Raw genomic sequence first — 22,193 nt, 5'->3', positions numbered from 1 at the left:
ATCCACAGTTCTCACTCTGAATGCAAAAAAGGTAAGTTAGATAAACACAGGAGGCAGAAAGGAATAGAAAGATATGCTAATAGGTCCAAAACAAACACCAGTTTTCTGTGCAATTCTGAAAACACAGGCAGATGTAAAGTTTTTGATAGTGAGAGCCAAAGACAATTTGGGAAATAGTAAGCTGTCAATCACAGGCCAACTCATGGCTCATTAATGTATGAAATTTCAAACTAAATCCTTAGGCAATGCTTTGATATGAGCAAAGTCACATCAATCAAAAATAAGTAACTGCTCAAAACATACAAAAAAGACAAAACCCAGTCCGATGTTGAACAGTTTATTTACAGTTATGCTACATTTCACATCAGGAGCCCAGATCTCAGAGCTCTTTGTACAAAGCCATCATTGCCAACAGCACGGGGGTCCCAATTATATAAATTGGAAATACTAAACAAAATAAGCTTGATCCCAAGCAGTTTAGTCACGCTCCCCCAGGGTGTACTTGTCAAACAGGTACTCTCCCAGGCCATTCTCAGGGGCTCCCAGTCTCTTCAGGTTGGTGATGTGATCTCCAAGCTTCTTGATCATCTTCACTTGTTCATCCAAGTAGTGGGTCTCCAGGAAGTCACATAACTGAAAGAGGGAAACTAGTTATGTCCAGCAGCAGATATCAAGGAATGTCAGCTTCCCCTTCAGAGTTTGGATTTTAATCCTTTGAACTGGAAGATAGTCAAGTGGTGCAATGGAGATTGATGGAATTACTACATTAGTTTAAACTCACTGTACAATAAGTTCTCAGGTCCTGGGATCACTGGGACATATTTTCTAGTTACTGTCCACAGTAGGCCAACTTTTTCCCGCCCCCCCCCCGCCCCCGCAACACGCAAGAAAAAACCACCAACCAAAAGCTATTGTGCACAGAGAACTTTTAATTAGGCTCAAGAACAAGTTTCCTCAACCTAAGCCCACATCATTTAAAAAAAAAAACTTACACAAGGGTCGGTGCTCTCAGTGGAGAGTTTGTGCAGATCCAGCAGACTCTGGTTCACATTCTTCTCCATCTGCAGAGCTCTCTGCATCGCAACCAGACCATTGCTCCACTCATCCTGCTCTGGTTTCTGGAAAGAAATAACATTTTAACAGTTCACTTATACAGGATGAAACAAACATGATGTATGGAACAAAATTAGGGCTACAATCAAAAAAGTCTACATTACCATGAAACCAATGTGATGGCCTAGGTCATCAGAACGACATGGAGGGGGAATTTAAAAGGGAATATTTAAGGGGAAGCAAGGCAAGTGCATGGGGAGAAAGGACTAGAACAATATGCTGACAGGGAGAGATGAAGCGAGATGGGAGGAGGCCCGCTGGAGTCTCAACACCGGCAAAGACCAGCTTAGCCAAATGGCTTATTTATCCTGCATATTGTTTGGTTCCAATCAGTCCAAGGGGAGCCAGACAGAAGGCCACACATTGATGAAATCCAACCTTGATGTCCGCCAAGATGATCCGTCCTCCACGCCGATTCTGGAATTTCATCAGTTTCTCAGCATGCTCACGTTCCTCATGTGACTGCTCCTTGAAGAACTCAGCAAAGTGACGCAGGGCAACATCATCCCGGTCAAAGTAGTAGGACTGGAGAGATCAAAAGCGTAGTTGGATATTGCATGGCAGACCATTATCCTGGGCCTTATAATGGAAACTACGTACTTAACTAACCTTGTACAGACAGTGGATAATTTCACAACTAAATCTGGAAACTTTGTGATTTGCAAAAGAACCAGTGGAATTACTATTTTTTTATTATTTAATATGCATACAGGGCATGAAAAGGTGGTGGAAGCAGATTAAATGCCAACATTCAAAAGAAAATTGGATAAATACTAGACAGGGCTATGGGAACACGCAAGGAGTGGACAAGTTGTATTGCTCCACCCAACAGTCAGCGAGGCACAATGGACTGAATGGTCTCCTGTGCTGCATCATTCCATGATCACCAATTCAGCTTTGATTGAACATGCTCAAAATTGGAACCTTCATCTTGGCACCCTATATTCATTGTAGCTCTGCAAATTAGTGAAGCAACTTCACGATTTTTCCCCTTTTGGTCACCAGAATCACAATCATTGTTTGTTAACCCAGCTATATTTTCTACAGGCTAGTTAAGAGAAACTACTAGAACTGTAAGCAGACCCCTTAAAGTAGGAGACGTGGTCATAGTACACAGTTCACATAGTACAAAGGAGAAAAACTGGTCCAGTTTTACTGGCCAATTCATCCCAAGGAACCAAATCTACCAGAAGCAGTGTAAATTTGGAACCTTCCACACTAGACAAGGCATTTCAGAGGAGAACCAGATAGCAAGGAATAGAAGTTATCGGAATACAAGCATAGAATTTAGTCAATTCACATTACATAGCCACCATTGTAAAGTGATCAAATATACAACATTCACCATAGAGAGATAAACATAGGAGGAATAGAGCTCCGTGTTGATCTGCTTGTTAACAGCATTCTCACAGTCCTGGTGGTAGTTCTGCCGCACTTGAGAAGCCATCTTATTTTTTTTTAAATATTGAAGTCTAAACTTTGATGAAGTACCAAACTAAAATTTAACCAACCTCAAACCCTTGTATTTATACTGCTGGATAATCCAGGGCGCGGCAGCCTAGATAAATGTCCAATCAGAAGTTGCAGCCTCTCAGAGCACCAATCAAGTAAAGGGAGGAGGGGAATGGATTCCCAGAGCCAGTCAGATCTTTGACGAATGAGCATCATTGGTTGACAACTCAATAAGGATCACAATTGTCCTGAACACAGTTCAAATATCCAGAATCACAAGTTTAATTGAATCCTCTACTCTTTAGACAAATCAATTCATAGAATCATAGAATAGTTGCAGCAGGGAAGAAAGCCATTCGGCTCATTGAGCCTGTGCCAACTCGCAGATAGGCCCACTGCCCTAATTGGGATGATTAAATCAGCTATTTGAAAAATTTAAATCATAATTGCCCCCTTTATAAGGGGGAATAAATAATAAGTCCAACTGGTGACAATACGAACATAAAACCTTTTAGTTCCCTGTATCTACGCTGCACTCCAGTCCCTCTGGTGCCCATCGGTCACGGAAAGCCTCAAGCCTCAAGCCTCAAGCCTCAAGCCTCAAGCCTCAAGCCTCAAGCCTCAAGCCTCAAGCCTCAAGCCTCAAGCCTCAAGCCTCGGCAGACACTCTCCAGGGACACCTGGGTACGAACATAGCCGTGGAAGAGAGGCAGGCAGACGGAGAGATCATCCCATCGACCGCGCTCTGATCGGACCAGATAATGGCCACCTTGACATCCTCTGTTGTTTGCGAGTCAGTGTCTTTTCAATAGTTCTGAATGGTTCTGTGGGTTGGTCATTTGCAGGTATCTGCGTGTTTGATGCAACATCCAAACAGATCAGTGAGTCTGCAACTACTTTTGTAAAACAATAAATCAATTGTCCCCTTTAAAGGGGCACTAGAACTGAAAAATTAACCAATAAAACTTTCTGAACAATAAAAGGTCAAATTAAAATTGTTTGCTGGGGTGATGATGCATTCAGTCCCTCCGCTGCCCACCTCTCACTCCATTTCCAGGGACACCCCTCACTCGAATGTAACCGCGGAAGAGAGGCAGGCAGTTGGGCTGAACGACCCTCTCAACCGCCCGTTACCTGGACCAGGACCTACGAGGAGTCCTTCCGACCTGACCACTCCCTGCCACACAGGATGCCCAAAGATCAGGAGCTTTGCACAGACGTGCAACCGAATTTGAGGAGCAGCCCCTTCAAATATTGAGGGAGGGGCTGCAACTCATACATTTGACATAAATATGGAACAGGGCGTCCTCCAGACCACAGAAATTACAGGCGGCCTGGGAATCCGTGAACCGACTTAAAAATCGATTGCACGAGACTGCCCCACGCAACACCCTCCAGGTCAAGTCCCCAATAAATAAAGAGAGGACTCCGGCGTAGAGAGCACTCCAGTGGGGATCCCCGCCTCCACCGGTGGCAAGATGGTGCACCAAGGCGTGTCCGGATGGCAGACAAGGATGGCAAAGTTGAGAGTGTGCAGGAGCAGCCCGGAGAGGAAACCCCTACGCACAGAACTGAAAGGGCGACCTCCACCAACAAGAAAGAAAAGGGCAGCAGGTGCATGAGAACACCATCACCTGCAATTTCCCCTCCACCATCCTCACTTGGAAATATATCGCCATTCCTTCATCGGCACTGGGTCAAAATCATGTAACTCCCTCTATAACAGCACTGTGGGAGTATCTTCAATACAAGGACTGCAGCAGTTTAAGAAAGCAGCTCACCACCATCTTCTCAAGTAAAATTAGGGATGGGCAATAAATGCCATCCTTGCCAACGACACCCGCAGCCCTCGAGGAATAAAAAAGACATTAACATGGAAAGACTAAAGGAAACAATTTAATTGCACCCTGTGCAGTTCTCAGCAAAGTTCCTTAATTAACTTGTAAACACAGGATTATTGGAGCTCCAGCATTGTTGGGGTAAAAGGAAGACTTCTCTTCCTCTAGGTGGACTCCCTGATATAAGGAATGGACACCCGCCATTTTGGTATAGCGACCACGGAATCATTCAAACAAAACCTCGGTTAACCAGCTTTATTCAAGCATGCAGGGGAAGGGTTCCCATGACCAATTCCCAGAACAACAGTTTGTAATGACAGTTATATATTTTCTGAGGTGTGTGACTCTCCTGCAAAACCATCGATTGACCTACTGCTATCAGTGAAGTTACATTGATTTGTTGACTCTTATCAGACGAGCTCTGAGTGGTTCTTCCCCTGCCCCAGTCCATCTCCCATCACAGGTCACCCTTCTGGAATGTGTTATTCAATGGTGCCATCTTTGCTTCAGTTTCTCATGATGTATAGATTAACTTTGTTTTCCAGTGTGGTGCCTCCTTATGCCTCTCCCAAGACCTCGAGTCAAAACTACCAGTCATTACCATCCTGATCCCATGCTATAATAATCTATGTTCCAAAAAATGTGTGTCCTTATTCGGGACTGACTATGGACACTTCCATCAGTCTAAATTAAGATTAATACAATGGATAGTTCATTGCTGCTTCCTTCTTCTTAACAAATGTAAGCGAGTGTATAAGCGTGCTTTACATACATAAGCGAGTTTTATATAATCGGTCAATCACAATCCCTACCGGAATACTGAGGAACTCCTGATTCCTCAGAACTTCCTAATACTGATAAGCTCATTTAATCTGGACCATTTTACTAACTTCAGTATCCACTTTCGTGACCATCGGGCTGTCTCCACTCTAGTGACCGTTTTTTTATCCCCTGACAAAAATAGTCTGCATCCTAGAGTAATTAAGGAAGTGGCCCTAGAAATAGTGGATGCATTGGTGATCATTTTCCAACAGTCTATCGACTCTGGTTCAGTTCCTAAGGACTGGATGGTAGCTAATGTAACACCACTTTTTAAAAAAGGAAGGAGAGAGAAAACGAGGAATTGTAGACTGGTTAGCCTGACTATCTCCAAGTGGGGAAAATGTTGGAATCAATTAGTAAAGATGAAATAGCAGCGCATTTGGAAAGCAGTGACAGGAAGAGATTTATGAATGGGAAATCATGCTTGACAAATCTTCCATAATTTTTTGAGGATGTAATTAGTAAAGTGGACAAGGGAGAACCAGTGGTTGTGGTATATTTGGACTTTCAAAAAGCTTTTAACAAGGTCCCACACAAGAGATTGTTGTGCAAAATTAAAGCACATGGTATTGGGGGTAATATATTGACGTAGATAGAGAACTGGTTGGCAGACAGGAAACAGAGAGTCAGGATAAACGGGTCCTTTTCAGAATGGCAGGCGTGACTAGTGGGGCGCTGCAGGGCTCGGTGCTGGGACTCCAACTATTTACAATATACATCAATGATTTTGATGAAGGAATTGAGTGTAATATCTCCAAGTTTGTAGATGACACTAAGCTAGGTGGCAGTGTGAGCTGTGAGGAGGATGCTAACAGGCTGCAGGGTGACTTGGACAGGCTAGGTGAGTGGGCAAATGCATGGCAGATGCAATATAATGTGGATAAAAGTGAGGTTATCCACTTTGGTGGCAAAAATGTGAAGGCAGAATATTATCTGAATGGCGGCAGATTAGGAAAAGCAGAGGTGCAGCGAGACCTGGGTGTCATGGTACATCAGTCATTGAAAGTTGGCATGCAGGTACAGCAGGTGGTGAAGAAGGCAAATGGCATGTTGGCCTTCATAGCTAGGGGATTTGAGGATAGGAGCAGGGAGGTCTTACTGCAGTTATACAGGGCTTGGTGAAGCCTCACCTGGAATATTGTGTTCAGTTTTGGTCTCCTAATCTGAGGAAGGATGTTCTTGCTACTGAGGGAGTGCAACGAAGGTTCACCAGACTAATTCCCGGGATGGCAGGACTGACATATGAGGAGAGACTGGATCGACTGGGCTTGTATTCACTGGAGGTTAGAAGAATGAGAGTGGATCTCATAGAAACATATAAAATTCTGACGAGACTGGACAGGTTAGATGCAGGAAGAATGTTCCCGATGTTGGGGAAGTCCAGAACCAGGGGACATAGTCTAAGGATAAGGCGCAAGCCATTTAGGACTGAGATGAGGAGAAACTTCTTCAAAGAGTTGTGAACCTGTGCGATTCTCTACCGCAGAGAGTTGTTGATGCCAGTTCATTTGATATATTCAAGAGGGAGTTAGGTATGGCCTTTATGGCTAAAGGAATCAAGGGGTATGGAGAGAAAGCAGGAAAGGGGTACTGAGGTGAATGATCAGCCATGGTCTTATTGAATGATGGTGCAAGCTCAAAGGGCCAAATGGCCTATTCCTGCAGCTATTTTCTATGTTTCTATTGACAACATTTGAATCCATTCATGAATGAGAAGGGGACAAACAGATATCCAGTAGGTCCACAGCCAGCTAGGGAATGGAAGGCCAGCAGGAAGAGCAGTGCAAGGAATTCTATGAATTCCTCCTCAAGGCTACCCCGTGCGATTTGATTTGACCAATCGATATGTAGGTTAAAATCCACCATGATTAGTGCCATTCCTTTTTCACATGCCTCCATTATTCCCTTGATTATTGCCCGCCCCACCGTGAAGTTATTATTTGGGGGCCTATAAACTACGCCCACCAGTGACTTTTTCCCCTTACTATCTCTAATCTCCACCCTCAATGATTCAACATTTTGTTCATTGGAGCCAATCTCGTCTCTCACAACTGCCCTGATATCTTCCTTTATTAACAGAGCTACCCCACCTCCTTTCCCTTCCTGTCTATCTTTCCGAATTGTCAGATACCCCTGTATGTTTAATTTCCAGTCTTGGCAACCCTGCAACCACGTTTCTGTAATGGCCACCAAATCATACTCATTTGTAATGATTTGTGCCGTCAACTCATTTACTTTATTTCGAATGCTGCGTGCGTTTAGGTCGAGTGTTTTAATACTAGTTTTTAAACCATGATTTTTAGTTTTGACCCCTCCTGCAGCCCCTTAATATTCATACATATTGTCCCTTCCTATCACCTTGTGGTTTACACTTACCTCAGTGCTACTCTGCTCTGTTGCCTCCTGCATTCTTTCTTGGGATCCTGTTCATCTGAGCTCTCACCCATTCTAACTAGCTCAGAGCCCTCTCCTGTGTTTGGAGTGTCCCCCAGATCGGGGGTCACTTGACTTAATGTTGATTTGTCTCCTTTAAAAGAGTTGTGGTGGAGGTCGCAGGTAAACAAATGCTGCAAAAGAAGCCTTGGTCAGTTGCTGCAGTGCATCTTGTAGATGGTACACACTGTAGCCACAGTGAAGGCAGTGAATGTTGAAAGTGGTGCATGGGATGCAAATCAAGTGGGCTGCTTTGTCCTGGATGCTGTCGAGCTTCATGAGTATTATTGGAGGTGCACTCGTCCAAGCAAATGCAGTGTCCCATCACACTCCTGAATGTGCCTTGCAGATGATGGAAAGGAGGGGTCAAGAAGTGAGATACTTGCCGGAGGATACCCGGTTTCTGACCCATTATTGTTACCACAGTATTTATGTGAGTTTCTGGTCAATGGTGGGCCCCAGGTATTAACAGTGGGGGAATCGGCAATGGTAATGCTGTTGAAAGCAAGGCCAGGTGGTTAGACTCTCACTTGTTGGAGATAGTCATTGCCTGGCACTTGTGTGGCGCAAATGTTACTTGCCACTTATCAGCCCAAGCCTGAATGATGCCCAAGTCTTGCTGCCTGTGGACATAGACTGCTTCATTTTCTGAAGAGTTGCAAATCCAACTGAACATTGCGAACATCAGCGAACATCCCCACTTCTGACCTTATGATGGAGGGAAAGTCATTAATGAAACAGCTGAAGAGGGTTGGGCCTAGTACACTGCCCTGAGGAACTCTTGCAGCTATGTACTGTGGCTGAGATGATTGCCCTCCAACAACCACAACCATCTTCCTTTGTGCAAGTATGACTTCAGTCAGTGGAGTTTCCCCCCTGATTCCCATTGACTTCAATTTTACCAGGGCTCCATGATGCCACACTCAGTCAAATGCTGCCTTGATGTCAAGGGTAGTCACTCTCACATCATCTCTGGAATTGACACCTTTTGTCCATGTTTGGACCAAGGCTGTAATAAGGTCTGTAGCCGAGTGTCCTTGCCAAACCCAAACTGAGCAGATTATTGGTGAGTAAGTGACATTTGATAACACTGTCGACGACACCTTCCATCACATTGCTCATGGTTGACAGTAGACTGATGCGGCAATAATTGGCTGGATTGGATTTGTCCTCCTTGTTGTGGACAGGTCATTCCTTGGCAGTTTTCCACATTTTCGAGTAGATACCAGTTTTGTACAGGAACAGCTTGATTAGAGACGCTGTTAGTTCTGGAGCACAAGTGTTCAGCAGGACAGCAGGATGTTGTCGGGGCCCATAGTCTTTCCTGTATCCAGTGCATTCAGCTGTTTCTTGATATCATGTCAAGTGAATTGAATTGGCTGAAGACTGCCTTCTGTGATGGTGGGGACCTCAGGAGAAAGCTGAGATGGATCATACATGAGGCACTTCTAGCAGAAGATGGCTGCAAATGGCTCAGACTTGTCTTTTGCTGGGCTCTGCCATCATTGAGGATGCAGATATTCATGGAGCCTCCTCCTTCCGTTAGTGCTTTAATGATCCACCATCATTCACGACTGGATGTGGCAGGACTGCAGGGCTTTGGTCTGATCCATTGATTGCGGGATCACTGAACTCTGTCAATCAACAGAAACTGCTTCAATAATCAGAGGGCACAGAATTAAGGTCATTAGCAAAGTAACCAGAGGCGACATGAAGAAAAACTTTTAACTCAATGAATTACTAGGATTCAGAATGCACGGCCTGATAGCGTGGTGGAAACAGATTCAATAGTCGCCTTCAAAAGGGAATTAGGTTACTTGAAGGAGAAAAATTGCAGAGTTTATGGGGAAAGAACTGGACTAAATGGATTATTGTTCATTGAAATGCCTCCTTCTGTGCTTTACTCTTATATGATTCTGTGGAGACCAGAACTGTGCACAGGAGTCCAAGTGTTATCTCGCCAAGGTTTTATACAAATTTAACATGCTGAACACGATGAGGTTCAGCTGCAGGCATTCCTCGCTCTGAGCTCAGAACTGCGCTAATGGTTAACTGTTTACGTACGCATCACAAAATATATCAGGTCAATGTTCTCCCCACTTCATGCTAATAACTTAAGAACAAAATTAGGAGCAGGAGCATGCCCAATGGCACCTTGAGCCTGCTTAGCCATTCAATAAAATCATGATTGATAGTCAACTGCACTTTCCCTGCCCGATTGCGATATCCTTTAATTCCCTGTGCTGATACCTATTGACTCAGAGACAAGAGTGTTAGCAACTGAGCCAAGGTTAATCAAATGTTGCATTTATATGATGCTTTTTTTATCAGGACAGCCCAACGCACTTCATAGCTAATGAAGTTCTTTTGGAGTTCAGTCTCTGATTTGTAGCAGCCAATTTATACACAGAAAGGTCCCCCATCAGTCTGTTTATAATGGGGAGATCTGGATTTGGATGAATGTACACAGGTGGATTTGTAACACTGCTCCAACTAAAATACACAGTCAGCACCACTCAAAATAAATGCAAATTCATATATGTATGGAGGCTCAGATTGTAATTCCCCTTCCAAATGTATTCATTCACAATACAGGGAGGGACAAGCAATGAAGGGCCGCAGCAACTGAAGAATGTGTCAACAGTCAGTGAGTGGAGAGTCAGGTTGTGGATATCACCACCAGTTTAAACATACCTCATGGAAATTAGCGTGAAACCTAAATTTGAGGTGTTTCTGGTTTGTAGATTTTCTAAGTTTCGAAAAATCAAAATATGGTGCCACAATAGGTCAATGTCTTGCACTATTTGGTAATATTTCTAGAGTGCGGTCAGCTCAGGATTAGAACTGTACAAAAAACGTTGTTAAATTGACTGAAGTAAAATGTTGCCCACACAAATCAGGCACTTATTTTTAAAATAAACTTCCCGACCACAAACTCCGTTCCTAGCCACAGCCTCCATCCCTCTTCCAGGCCATTATTTCATGCTGAACCGGACAGTTCATAACTTGCCATGCTATTTGACCCGCAGCTGAGCTTCTGACCACATATCTGCTCCATCACTAAATCTGCCTACTTCCACCTATGTAACATCATGTGTTTCCACCCCTGCCTCAGCTCTTCTGCTGCTGAAACCCTCATCTGTGCCTTTTTAACTCTAGAATTGACTATTTCAGTGCTCTCATGTCGGCCTTCCGTGTTCTATGAACTTAAGCTTATCGAAAACTTTGCTGCCCATATCCTGACACACACCTAGTCCCATTTGTCTCAGATCCCCTTGCCACGGGACCAAGACCTTGCTCTGTCAAGCCCGTGTGGTAGCTGGTGTGCAATGGCCATCCCATGTTAAAAGAAGTTCGGGAACTGGAACATCAGAACCTTCATGGACAACCCCAACAGCAACAGACTGGAACGCCGCACATGCAATCTTTGCCCAGGAACTCAGATGCTTTGACATAGACATCGCTGTCCTAAGCGAGACCCAGCAGGCAGGGGAAGGCCAGCTCAAAGAATAAAGAAAGGCAAACCAGAAGCAGAACGCTGTCTCCATGGCGTAGGCTTCATTGTAAAAAACAAGCTTGTGGGCCATCTCAGAGACTCCCCCGTAGGATAAATAAACACCTCATGACTCTTCAGCTCACCCTAGCCCAGAACTAGTGAATTATGATCTTCCGTGCATACGCCTCAACACTGGAAGTTCCAGACGAGACCAAATAGGAATTCTACTCCAGCCTCGAAGAATCCCTGTCCCGAGTCCCAACAGGCGACAAGCTGATCCTCCTTGGTGAATTTAACGCCAGAGTCAGTAAGGACACAGACCTCTGGGGAGGTGAGATCGGCAGAGAGGGTGTAGGGAAAGCCAATCCATTGGCACCCTCCTCCTGATGAAATGCTTCGGAGACAGCCTCATCATAAACAATGCCCTGTTCCATGTCAAGTACAAATATAAAGCCTCATGGCAACACCCTCGCTCCAGGCACTGGCATCTGCTAGACTACGTCATCGACCGAGCGAGGGACCGCAAAGTGGTGCATATCACCCACGTCATGACAGGAGCTGACGATTGCTGGATGGACCACTGCCTAATTCGTTCTGTCATCACCATCAACATTGCTCCAAATAAGCGACAGCAACAGAAACAATGCCGCAGGAAAATCAAAGCCGGAGCACTCAAAGATCCTGCTAAGAAATCCCTATTCAGCCAACGCCTCGCTACCAACCTGACGACTCCCAGTGACCCAGAGACGCAGAGTGTCCACAGTGCCTGCTCTGCCTTCAAGGCCTCCATAATTAGCACCTGTGAAGAGACACTGAGTCACTCGACAAGGAAACACCAAGACTGGTTTGACGAGAATGACCAGGAGATCCAGGAGCCAATATGCTGCAATCGCAAGGTATTTTTGGACTGGAAGCCGCAACACAACTCGAGGGCAAGAAAACAGCTCTGCAGTCTGAAGGCCGAGGTACAACAGAAAACCCGCGACCTAAAGAACAGATGGTGGGTGGAGAAAGCACAAGAAATCCAGCAGCTAGCCGACAACCAGGACTTTTGTGGATTCTGCAACGCAGTCAAGATGACCTCGGGCCCAAGCACACAAGGCCCTACCCCACTGCTGGCCAAGAACATGGAGAGCTGCTCATCAAGGACAGAGAGGCAGTCAGTGCCTGCTGGGAGGAGCACTTCGAGGATCTCCTTACCCGAGACTCTGTCTTCGATGTGAGTGTCCTCGACTCCATCCCACAGCATGCCACTCACCACCATCTCAGCACAACCCCAGCCCGGCACGAGGTTGAAAAGACCATCCGACAACTGAAGAAACAATACATCAGGAGCAGATGGAATCCCCGCTGAAGCATTAAACATTGTGGAGAAGCACTACTGGCATGGATTCCTGATCTCATCTCTCTTATCTGGAATGAGGAGATCATGCCAGGAGATCTCAGAGACACTGTAATCGTGACCATTTTCAGGAAAGGTCACAAGTCCGAATGCGGTAACTACAGAGGAATCTCCCTGCTTTCGACCACTGGGAAAGTCATCGCAAGAATCCTCCTCAATTGCCTTTTCCCTGTGGCTGAAGAGCTCCTCCCAGAGTCGCAATGTGGATTCCGCCCACTAAGGGGCACAATGGACATGATCTTCACTGCGCGGCAGATACAAGAGAAATGCAGGGAATAGCACCAATCCTTGTCCGTGGCCTTCTTTGACCTCACAAAAACCTTCAACACTGTCAACCCTGAGGGTTTATGGAGCATCCTCCTCAGATTCGGCCACCATCAAAAGTTTTTCACCACCTGCTCCACGATGACATGCAAGCCGTGATCCTGACCAACGGATACATCACAGACCCATTCCATGTTCGGACCGGGGCCAAGCCCGGCTGTGTCATCGCACCAACGCTCTTCTCGATCTTCAGACGCACCAACTTCAGTGTTCTCACTCAGGTCAACATCCCCAGCATCGAAGCATTGACCACGCTCAATCAGGTTGTTTTACATTTTAAACTGAATCCAAATTGTCAAGGTGAGATTTGATCTGCAGCAGTTCCTCCTATAGTTACCTGGCTGTTTTCTCCATCTCTTCAGCCTGTCTTCCCCTTGCTGTGTAGCACTTAACTCAAGCTCCTGCTGTTTGTATCACTCTTGTTTTATATTTCCCAGCCTCTCTCTGTGCTCAGCTCTAACACATGTTCCAGCAGCCCGGACCCGACAGGCTTCAAAACGCTTCCAATTTCAGTTGCAATCTTGGAAACCCCACAGATCTCCCTTGCTGATTTCTAGTCTCTCACTAAAATGTTGTTGCTCTGAGCCCCATGACCTCCTCAATACTCTCTTCATGGAGTCCCATTGGCCTGGAGCAATATTGCACTCGATCCCAACTTCCAAAGCTGTCACTTATTGGCTGGCTGAAGAGTTGGATAATAGAGACAAGTATCTATCGAATAAACAATTGGAGACTTGCTCACAGTGTTTTCAGCTTCATCTGAGTTTTGTCCATACTGAAATTCAGAGATTATTCGCAACTTGCCTGTAACACATGAACACGGGCGTGTCAGTCCATCGGCCCCACTTTTCCTGACTTCTTCCTTCAATAGTGTTCCACCTTTGATGTGCTTTCTTAGCCTGTTGTTTCCTGTTGATCCCACAGTGTTCTGATCCGATGAGGAACGAAAGATATCCATGGAGCCCCAGCACCATCCTTCCCTGACCAGATTTGTGGAAACATCAGTAACTCTCAACATATTCCAACAGAGAGTATTCACCTCGCCTCTTTCCATTTGTGCTTTTCCCGTGGACAGTCAAACATCAAGAGAGATTAATCATTACCAAACACAGGAAAAAACAAATATTCCCTTCACACCAGTGGGACAATGTCTACACAACCAACAGTGCACACAGTGTTTCTCTCTCTCTTCCCACAATCCTTCCAATCCCTTCAGCTTGACACAAATGTCCTGCCCTTTAACCTCTGTAGATAGACAAGACTTACCACAGCACATGTAAAATACATGGAATGTACTGGTGCAAATAGGTGCCTCCTCAGATATTTAAGACATTAAAGAAAACACACTCAGTTAACCATCATTTCAAGTTTGCATGAATCTAATAATAGAGGTGAGGCAAACCCAATATAAAGGGACCTGGATAGGTGTGCTGCTGGTGGAAAATGGCATTTAATGTGGGACAAAGCAAGAGAATGAGACTAGGGAAGGGAAATCAACAGTGGGAATATAAACTTAATAGTTCTAGGCCACAAGCCACCAACTTGGGAGTTGAGCCTGGGAATCCCAGAAGCGGATAGCGTGGAAATTTTACACATGATTGAGATAGATATTGGTGGACTGGGTGACTGAGAACTTTTAGTATCAGGGATCAGTCAGATGGACTCAGTGGGGAGCACTCTCATCTCACAGTCAGAAAATTATGGGTTCAAGTCCCCACTCCAGAGAATTGAGCACAAAATCTCGGCTGGCATGACAGTGCAGAAATGAAGGAATGCTGCACTGTTGGAGATGCCATCGTTTGGATGAGATGTTCAACTGTGGCTCTGTCTGCCCTCTCAGGTGGACAGAAAAAATCTGATGGTCCCACGGCACGATATCGAAGAAGAGCAGGGGAGTTATCCCCGATGTCCTGGCCAATATTTATTCCTCAACCAACATCACTGAAAATAGATTATATGTTCATGATCACATTGCTATTTGTGGGACCTTGCTGTGTGCTAATTGGCTCTGCATTTCTTACAATAGTGACTGCACTTCAAAAAATACTTCATTGGCTGTGAAACGCTTTGGGACACCCTGCGATCATGAACGGCGCTATATAAATGCAAGGCTTTCTTTCTGGACTGCAGTCTATCTCATTGCTTCTACAATTTCATGGTAACAAAACATGAACTGTACATCCCTTGGTCCCCTCCAGATTCGAGCTGATTTGTGTATAGGTACTCAATAAAGTTAGAAGTGATGGTGTATCTGAGAACTTGTGTTTGATACATTGATCACGAGCACTTTCCATTCACCTGACACATTGTTGATTGCTTTGCAGACTCACCGAAGCACGGTTTTAGGTGGCAGGCGGACAAGAGGGATGGGTTTGGCAAGGTGACCAGAGCCAGGGACCTACTGGATGGCGGAGGAGCGGGCTGGATGGCGCCAGAGGAGCTGGCATGGTGCCTATCCTGGGCCGACGTCTGGCGCGCGGCCAATGCCATCGAGTCGCTAAAAGCAGCACTGCACCCTGACTCCGTTAGGTGTGTCGAGGATGCCTAAGCATGTGGGGCGATCCCAACCGAACTGACCCCCGTCCGGACGGAATTCCTCATCAGCGGCAAGCCCCGAAACCTCCCTCGGGAGCCGGCGCCTCACAACTTGAGCCTCCTTCAGGAAATCCCCTCTGCGTCTTTCAGTACTGCACGGAGGGGATTCCAGTACAGGCTGCTCTGGTACACTCTCCACTTTGACATCCTCATCTGCCGTCTGGACATGCCTTGGCGCACCATCTTGCCACCGGTGGAGGCGGGGATCTCCAATGGAGTGCTCTCTACGCCGGAGTCCTCTCTTTATTTATTGGGGACTTAACCTGGAGGGTGTTGCATGGGGCAGTCCCGTGCAATCGATTTTTAAATCGGTTCACGGATTCCCAGGCTGCCTGTAATTTCTGTGGTCTGGAGGACTCCCTGTTCTATATTTATGTCAAATGTATGAGTTGCAGTCCCTCCCTCAATATTTGAAGGGGCTGCTCCTCAAATTCGGTTGCACGTCTGTGCAACGCTCCTGATCTTTGGGCATCCTGTGTGGTAGGGAGTGGGCAGGTCGGAAGGACTCCTCATAGGACTGGTGCTGGGCATGGCCAAGGTGGCCATTAACCGGTCCAGGCAGCGGGCGGTTGAGAGGGTCGTTCAGCCCAACTGCCTGCCTCTCTTCCGCGGTTACATTCGAGTGAGGGGTGTCCCTGGAAATGGAGCAAGCGGTGTCCACCAGTACGTTCATGGCCTTCGGCGAGAGGCGGGCAGCGGAGGGACTGAATGCATCATCACCCCAGCAACCAATTTTAATTTGACCTTTTATTGTTCAGAAAGTTTTATTGGTTAATTTTTCAGTCCTAGTGCCCCTTTAAAGGGGACAATTGATTTATTGTTTCACAAAAGTAGTTGCAGACTCACTGATCTGTTTGAATGTTGCATCAAACCTGCAAATACCTGCAAATGACCAACCCACAGAACCATTGAAAAAACACTGACTCGCAAACAACAGAGGATGTCAAGGTGGCCATTATCTGGTCCGATCAGAGCGCGGTCGATGGGGTGATCTCTCCGTCTGCCTGCCTCTCTACCACGGCTATGTTCGTACCCAGGTGTCCCTGGAGAGTGTCTGCCGAGGCTTGAGGCTTTCTGTGACCGATGGGCACCAGAGGGACTGGAGTGCAGCGTAGATACAGGGAACTAAAATGTTTTATGTTAGTATTTTCACCAGTTGGACTTATTATTTATTCCCCCTTATAAAGGGGGCAATTATGATTTAAATGTTTCCGATAGCTGATTTAATCATCCCAATTAGGGCAGTGGGCCTATCTGCGAGTTGGCACAGGCTCAATGGGCCGAATGGCTTTCTTTCCTGCTGCAACCATTCTATGATTCTGTGAATTGATTTGCCTAAAGAGTAGAGGATTCAATTAAACTTGTGATTCTGGATATTTGAACTGTGTTCAGGACAATTGTGATCCTTATTGAGTTGTCAACCAATGATGCTCATTCGTCAAAGATCTGACTGGCTCTGAGAATCCATTTCCCTCCTCCCTTTACTTGATTGGTGCTCTGAGAGGCTGCAACTTCTGATTGGACATTTATCTAGGCTGCCGCGCCCTGGATTATCCAGCAGTATAAATACAAGGGTTTGAGGTTGATTAAATCTTAGTTTGGTACTTCATCAAAGTTTAGACTTCAATATTTAAAAAAAATAAGATGGCTTCTCAAGTGCGGCAGAACTACCACCAGGACTGTGAGAATGCTGTCAACAAGCAGATCAACACGGAGCTCTATTCCTCCTATGTTTATCTCTCTATGGTGAATGTTGTATATATGACCACTTTACAATGGCGGCTATGTTGTGTGAATTGACTAAATTCTATGCTGTATTCTGATAACTTCCATTCCTTGCTATCTGGTTCTCCTCTGAAATGCCTTGTCTAGTGTGGAAGGTTCCAAATTTACACTGCTTGTGGTAGATTTGGTTCCTTGGGATGAATTGGCCAGTAAAACTGGACCAGTTTTTCTCCTTTGTACTATGTGAACTGTGGACTATGACCACGTCTCCTACTTTAAGGGGTCTGCTTACAGTTCTAGTAGTTCCCTTTAACTAGCCTGTAGAAAATATAGCTGGGTTAATAAACAATGATTGTGATTCTGGTGACCAGAAGGGTATAAATCTAGTAGTTCCTTCACTAATTTGCAGAGCTGCAATGAATATAGGGTGCCAAGATGAAGGTTCCAGTTTTGAGCATGTTCAATCAAAGCTGAATTGGTGATCATGAAATGATGCAGCACAGGAGGCCATTCAGTCCATTGTGCCTCGCTAACTGTTGGGTGGAGCAATACAACTTGTCCACTCCTTGCGTGTTCCCATAACCCTGTCTAGTATTTATCCAATTTTCTTTTGAATGTTGGCATTTAATCTGCTTCCACCACCCTTTCATGCCCTTTATGCATTTAAATTTTAAAAAAAAAATTGTAATTCCACTGGTTCTTTTGCAAATCACAAAGTTTCCAGATTTAGTTGTGAAATTATCCACTGTCTGTACAAGGTTAGCTAAGTAGGTAGTTTCCATTATAAGGCCCAGGATAATGGTCCGCCATGCAATATCCAACTATGCTTTTGATCTCTCCACAGTCCTTCTACTTTGACCGGGATGATGTTGCCCTGCGTCACTTTGCTGAGTTCTTCAAGGAGCAGTCACATGAACGTGAGCATGCTGAGAAACTGATGAAATTCCAGAATCGGCGTGGAGGACGGATCATCTTGGCGGACATCAAGGTTGGATTTCATAAATGTGTGGCCTTCTGTCTGGCTCCCCTTGGACTGATTGGAACCAAACAATATGCAGGATAAATAAGCCATTTGGCTAAGCTGGTCTTTGCCGGTGTTGAGACTCCAGCGGGCCTCCTCCCATCTCGCTTCATCTCTCCCTGTCAGCATATTGTTCTAGTCCTTTCTCCCCATGCACTTGCCTTGCTTCCCCTTAAATATTCCCTTTTTAAATTCCCCCTCCATGTAGTTCTGATGGCCTAGGCCATCACATTGGTTTCATGGTGATGTAGACTTTTTTGATTGTAGCCCTAATTTTGTTCCATACATCCTCATGTTTGTTTCATCCTGTATAAGTGAACTGTTAAAATGTTATTTCTTTCCAGAAACCAGAGCAGGATGAGTGGAGCAATGGTCTGGTTGCGATGCAGAGAGCTCTGCAGATGGAGAAGAATGTGAACCAGAGTCTGCTGGATCTGCACAAACTCTCCACTGAGAGCACCGACCCTTGTGTAAGTTTTTTTTAAATGATGTGGGCTTAGGTTGAGGAAACTTGTTCTTGAGCCTAATTAAAAGTTCTCTGTGCACAATAGCTTTTGGTTGGTGGTTTTTTTGTTGGGTGTTGTGGGGGTGGGGGGGGGGGTAGAAATTTGGCCTACTGTGGACAGTAACTAGAAAATGTGTCCCAGGATCTGAGAACTTATTGTACAGTGAGTTTAAACTAATGTAATTCCATCAATCTCAATTGCACCACTTGACTATCCTCCAGTTCAAAGGATTAAAATCCAAACTCTGAAGGGGAAGCTGACATTCCTTGATATCTGCTGCTGGACATAACTAGTTTCCCTCTTTCAGTTGTGTGACTTCCTGGAGACCCACTACTTGGATGAACAAGTGAAGATGATCAAGAAGCTTGGAGATCACATCACCAACCTGAAGAGACTGGGAGCCCCTGAGAATGGCCTGGGAGAGTACCTGTTTGACAAGCACACCCTGGGGGAGTGTGACTAAACTGATTGGGATCAAGCTTATTGTGTTTAGTACTCCCAATTTATATAATTGGGACCCCTGTGCTGTTGGGAATGATGGCTTGTGACTTTGTACAAAGAGCTCTGAGATCTGGGCTCCTGATGTGAAATGTAGCATAACTGTAAATAAACTGTTCAACATCGGACTGGGTTTTGTCTTTTTTTTTGTATGTTTGAGCAGTTACTTATTTTTTGATTAATGTGACTTTGCTCATATAAAAGCATTGCATAAGGATTTAGTTTGAAATTTCATACATTAATTGGCCATGAGTCGGCCTGTGATTGACAGCTTACTATTTCCCAAATTGTCTTTGGCTCTCACTATCAAAAACTTTACATCTGCCTGTGTTTTCAGAATTGCACAGAAAACTGGTGTTTGTTTTGGACCTATTAGCATATCTTTCTATTCCTTTCTTATTCCTGTGTTTATCTAACTTACCTTTTTTGCATTCAGAGTGAGAACTGTGGATAGCTTAGTAAACTAAACACACTGCTGCTATAAACTTCCTCTTGAACTATGTGGGCAAAGGGCAAGTGACATCATACAGATCAGCAATGTCTGATCTTAAGGCCAGCATTTATTTCTATCTCCAATTGCCCTTGAGCGTTTGTCACCTGGTACAACTGAGTGGCTTGCTTGGGCAGTTAAGCATCAAACCACATGGCTATGGGTATGGAGTCCCGTGTAAGTCGACAGATTTCCTTTCCTAAACATTAATGATATGGGTTTCTTGAACACCGGTACTGATAATTGCTTTTATTTTTAGATGTTTTTATTTAACAAAATTTAAATTATGCAGCTGCCAGGGTAGGTTTTGTCTCTTGGATCATTGGATATATCAAATTATGATTCTCTGGAAGGAGTAAATGTATGAAGAAAAACACTGACATTAAAATAGATAACTGTTCCATCAACTTATAACTCAATACTAGCAGCTCCTCCATATTTGCATTTAGTCCTGTTGTGCAATTCATACCAAACAGCAATCATCCTTTCCAAATTCCCTTGGCTCTCTTTGTCCCCTTCTCATTCATGAATGGATTCAAATGTTGTTGATTCTGGAGCTGCAATATTCCAGTGTTTGCAAGTTATTTGAGCAACTTTGCTGAGAATTGCACTGGGTGCAATTATATCGCAATCTTTCGTCTATCCATGTTAATGTCTTTTTTTTCAAAAATTTGTTGTGGGTTGTGGGCATCAGTGGAAAGGCTAGCATTTATTGCCCCTCCCTAATTGCCCATGGAAACGTGGTGGTAAGCTGCCTTCTTGCAGTCCTGTGGTGAAGGTACATCCACAGTGCTGTTACGGAGGGAGTATCATGATTTTGACCCAACGGCGATATATTTACAACTTGCAGGGGAAATTGCAGGTGATAGTGTTCCCATGCACATGGTGCCCATGTCCTTCTAGTTGGTAGAGCTCGCGGGTTGGCAGATGCTGCTGAAGAAGCCTTATTGAATTGCTGCAGTGCATCCTGTCAATGGTACACACTGCAACCATGGTACGCCGGTGGTAGAGGCAGTGAATGTTGTCGGTGATGGATGAGGTGCCAATTAAGTGGGCTGCTTTGTCAGGGATGGTGTTGAGCTTCTGGGGAATTGTTGGAGCTGCACTCATCTAGGCAAGTGGAGAGTATTCCATCGCACTCCTGACTTGTGCCTTGTAGATGGTGGAAAGGCTTTGGGTTATCAGGAGGTGAGACACTCAACACAAAATACCCAGCCTCTGACCGGTCTTGTTGCCACAGTATTTATGTGGCTGGTCCAGTTAAATTTCTGGCCTTCAGTTCCACGCTACTGATCTTTGGGCATTCTGTGCGAAGGCGAGTGGGTAGGTCGGAAGGCTTCCTTGTAGGAGTCTGCTGGGCATTGCCAAGGTGACCATTAACTGGTCCAGGCAGCGGGCGGTCGAGGGGGTCGTTCAGCCTGACTGCCTGCCTCTCTTCCATGCCTACATTCGGGCCAGGGTGTCAAGAGAGATGGAGCACGCGCCTCCACTGGTACGCTCGCGTCCTTCCGCGAGAGATGGGCGATGAGGGACTGGAGTGCATCATCACCCCCGGCAACCAAATTTTAATTTGATTTTATGTTTTAAAGTTTAATTTGTTTTCATTGCCGGGGTTTTAGTGTCCCCCTCCACTTTTATAGGGGCACTTGTAAAATATTGAATTTTAATGCCCTAAAAAAAAACACAAAAAAAACCCGACAAAAATACAAAAAAAAACCCCAAAAAAACAAAAAAAGAGGGCTGTTATAAGTGTCTGGAGTGTCCCCCAGATCGGGGGGCACTTGATCTAATGTTTATTTGTACTCCCCAAAAAGAGTTATTGACGGTGATGGATGGGGTGCCAATCAAGTGCCCTGCTTTGTCAGGGATGGTATTGATCTTCTGGGGAATTGTTGGAGCTGCAAGTGGAGAGTATTCCATCGCACTCCTGACTTGTGCCTTGTAGATGGTGGAAAGGCTTTGGGTTATCAGGAGGTAAGACACTCAACATCAAATACCCAGCCTCTGACTGGTCTTGTTGCCACAGTATTTATGTGGCTGGTCCAGTTAAATTTCTGGCCTTCAGTCCCACACGACTGATCTTTGGGCATTCTGTGCGAAGGCGAGTAGGTAGGTCGGAAAGCTTCCTTATAGGACTGCTGCTGGGCATTGCCAAGGTGGCCATTAACCGGTCCAGTCAGCGGGTGGTCGAGGGTGGTGTTCATCCCTACTGCCTGCCTCTATTCCATGGTTACGTTCAAGCCAGGGTGTCCACCGGTACGCTCGCGGCCTTGCGTGAGAGGTGGACGCCGGAGGGACTGGAGTGCACCATCACCCCCAGGAACAGAATTTATACGAGGTGTGTCTAACCTCCTAATGCCCCATGGTTTAATGAGTGTTAGTATTCTCGAATATGGTTTCACAACAGGTCAATCTCTTGCACTATTCTATAATATTTCTAGAGTGTCGTCAGCTGCACAACAAACTTTGTTGTATCCA

The 22,193-nt window shown here is 45.3% G+C and overlaps 2 protein-coding genes across 2 annotated transcripts; one reads left to right on the top strand and one right to left on the bottom strand.

Annotated features, from left to right (window-relative positions):
* Window positions 1-477: 477 nt before the first annotated feature.
* On the bottom strand, window positions 478-2,560 carry LOC139262514 (ferritin heavy chain-like). Its single transcript, XM_070877689.1, has 4 exons — window positions 2,459-2,560; window positions 1,492-1,638; window positions 993-1,118; window positions 478-633 (listed from the first exon to the last, which is right to left on the bottom strand). The coding sequence occupies exons 1-4, from the start codon at window positions 2,558-2,560 to the stop codon at window positions 478-480; spliced, it is 531 nt and encodes a 176-aa protein (XP_070733790.1).
* Window positions 2,561-17,119: 14,559 nt separating this feature from the next.
* Window positions 17,120-19,190, top strand: LOC139262513 (ferritin heavy chain-like). The gene is made up of 4 exons (XM_070877688.1): window positions 17,120-17,221; window positions 18,045-18,188; window positions 18,566-18,691; window positions 19,035-19,190. The coding sequence occupies exons 1-4, from the start codon at window positions 17,120-17,122 to the stop codon at window positions 19,188-19,190; spliced, it is 528 nt and encodes a 175-aa protein (XP_070733789.1).
* The last annotated feature ends 3,003 nt before the right edge of the window (window positions 19,191-22,193 follow it).

The sequence above is a fragment of the Pristiophorus japonicus genome, chromosome 4 (genome assembly GCF_044704955.1).
Source record: "Pristiophorus japonicus isolate sPriJap1 chromosome 4, sPriJap1.hap1, whole genome shotgun sequence".
In the NCBI taxonomy this organism is placed as follows: Eukaryota; Metazoa; Chordata; class Chondrichthyes; family Pristiophoridae; genus Pristiophorus; species Pristiophorus japonicus.
This window is presented reverse-complemented; position numbering and strand designations above follow the sequence as displayed.

Bases quoted from the DNA above. Each gene is read 5' to 3' on its own strand.
- LOC139262514 (XM_070877689.1), bottom strand. From the start codon at position 2,560: ATGGCTTCTCAAGTGCGGCAGAACTACCACCAGGACTGTGAGAATGCT. The intron at 1,639-2,458 runs GTGAATGTTGTA...TGATCTCTCCAG, and splicing joins CCTATGTTTATCTCTCTATG to TCCTACTACTTTGACCGGGA. The intron at 1,119-1,491 runs GTTGGATTTCAT...ATTTCTTTCCAG, and splicing joins TCATCTTGGCGGACATCAAG to AAACCAGAGCAGGATGAGTG.
- LOC139262513 (XM_070877688.1), top strand. From the start codon at position 17,120: ATGGCTTCTCAAGTGCGGCAGAACTACCACCAGGACTGTGAGAATGCT. The intron at 17,222-18,044 runs GTGAATGTTGTA...ATCTCTCCACAG, and splicing joins CCTATGTTTATCTCTCTATG to TCCTTCTACTTTGACCGGGA. The intron at 18,189-18,565 runs GTTGGATTTCAT...ATTTCTTTCCAG, and splicing joins TCATCTTGGCGGACATCAAG to AAACCAGAGCAGGATGAGTG.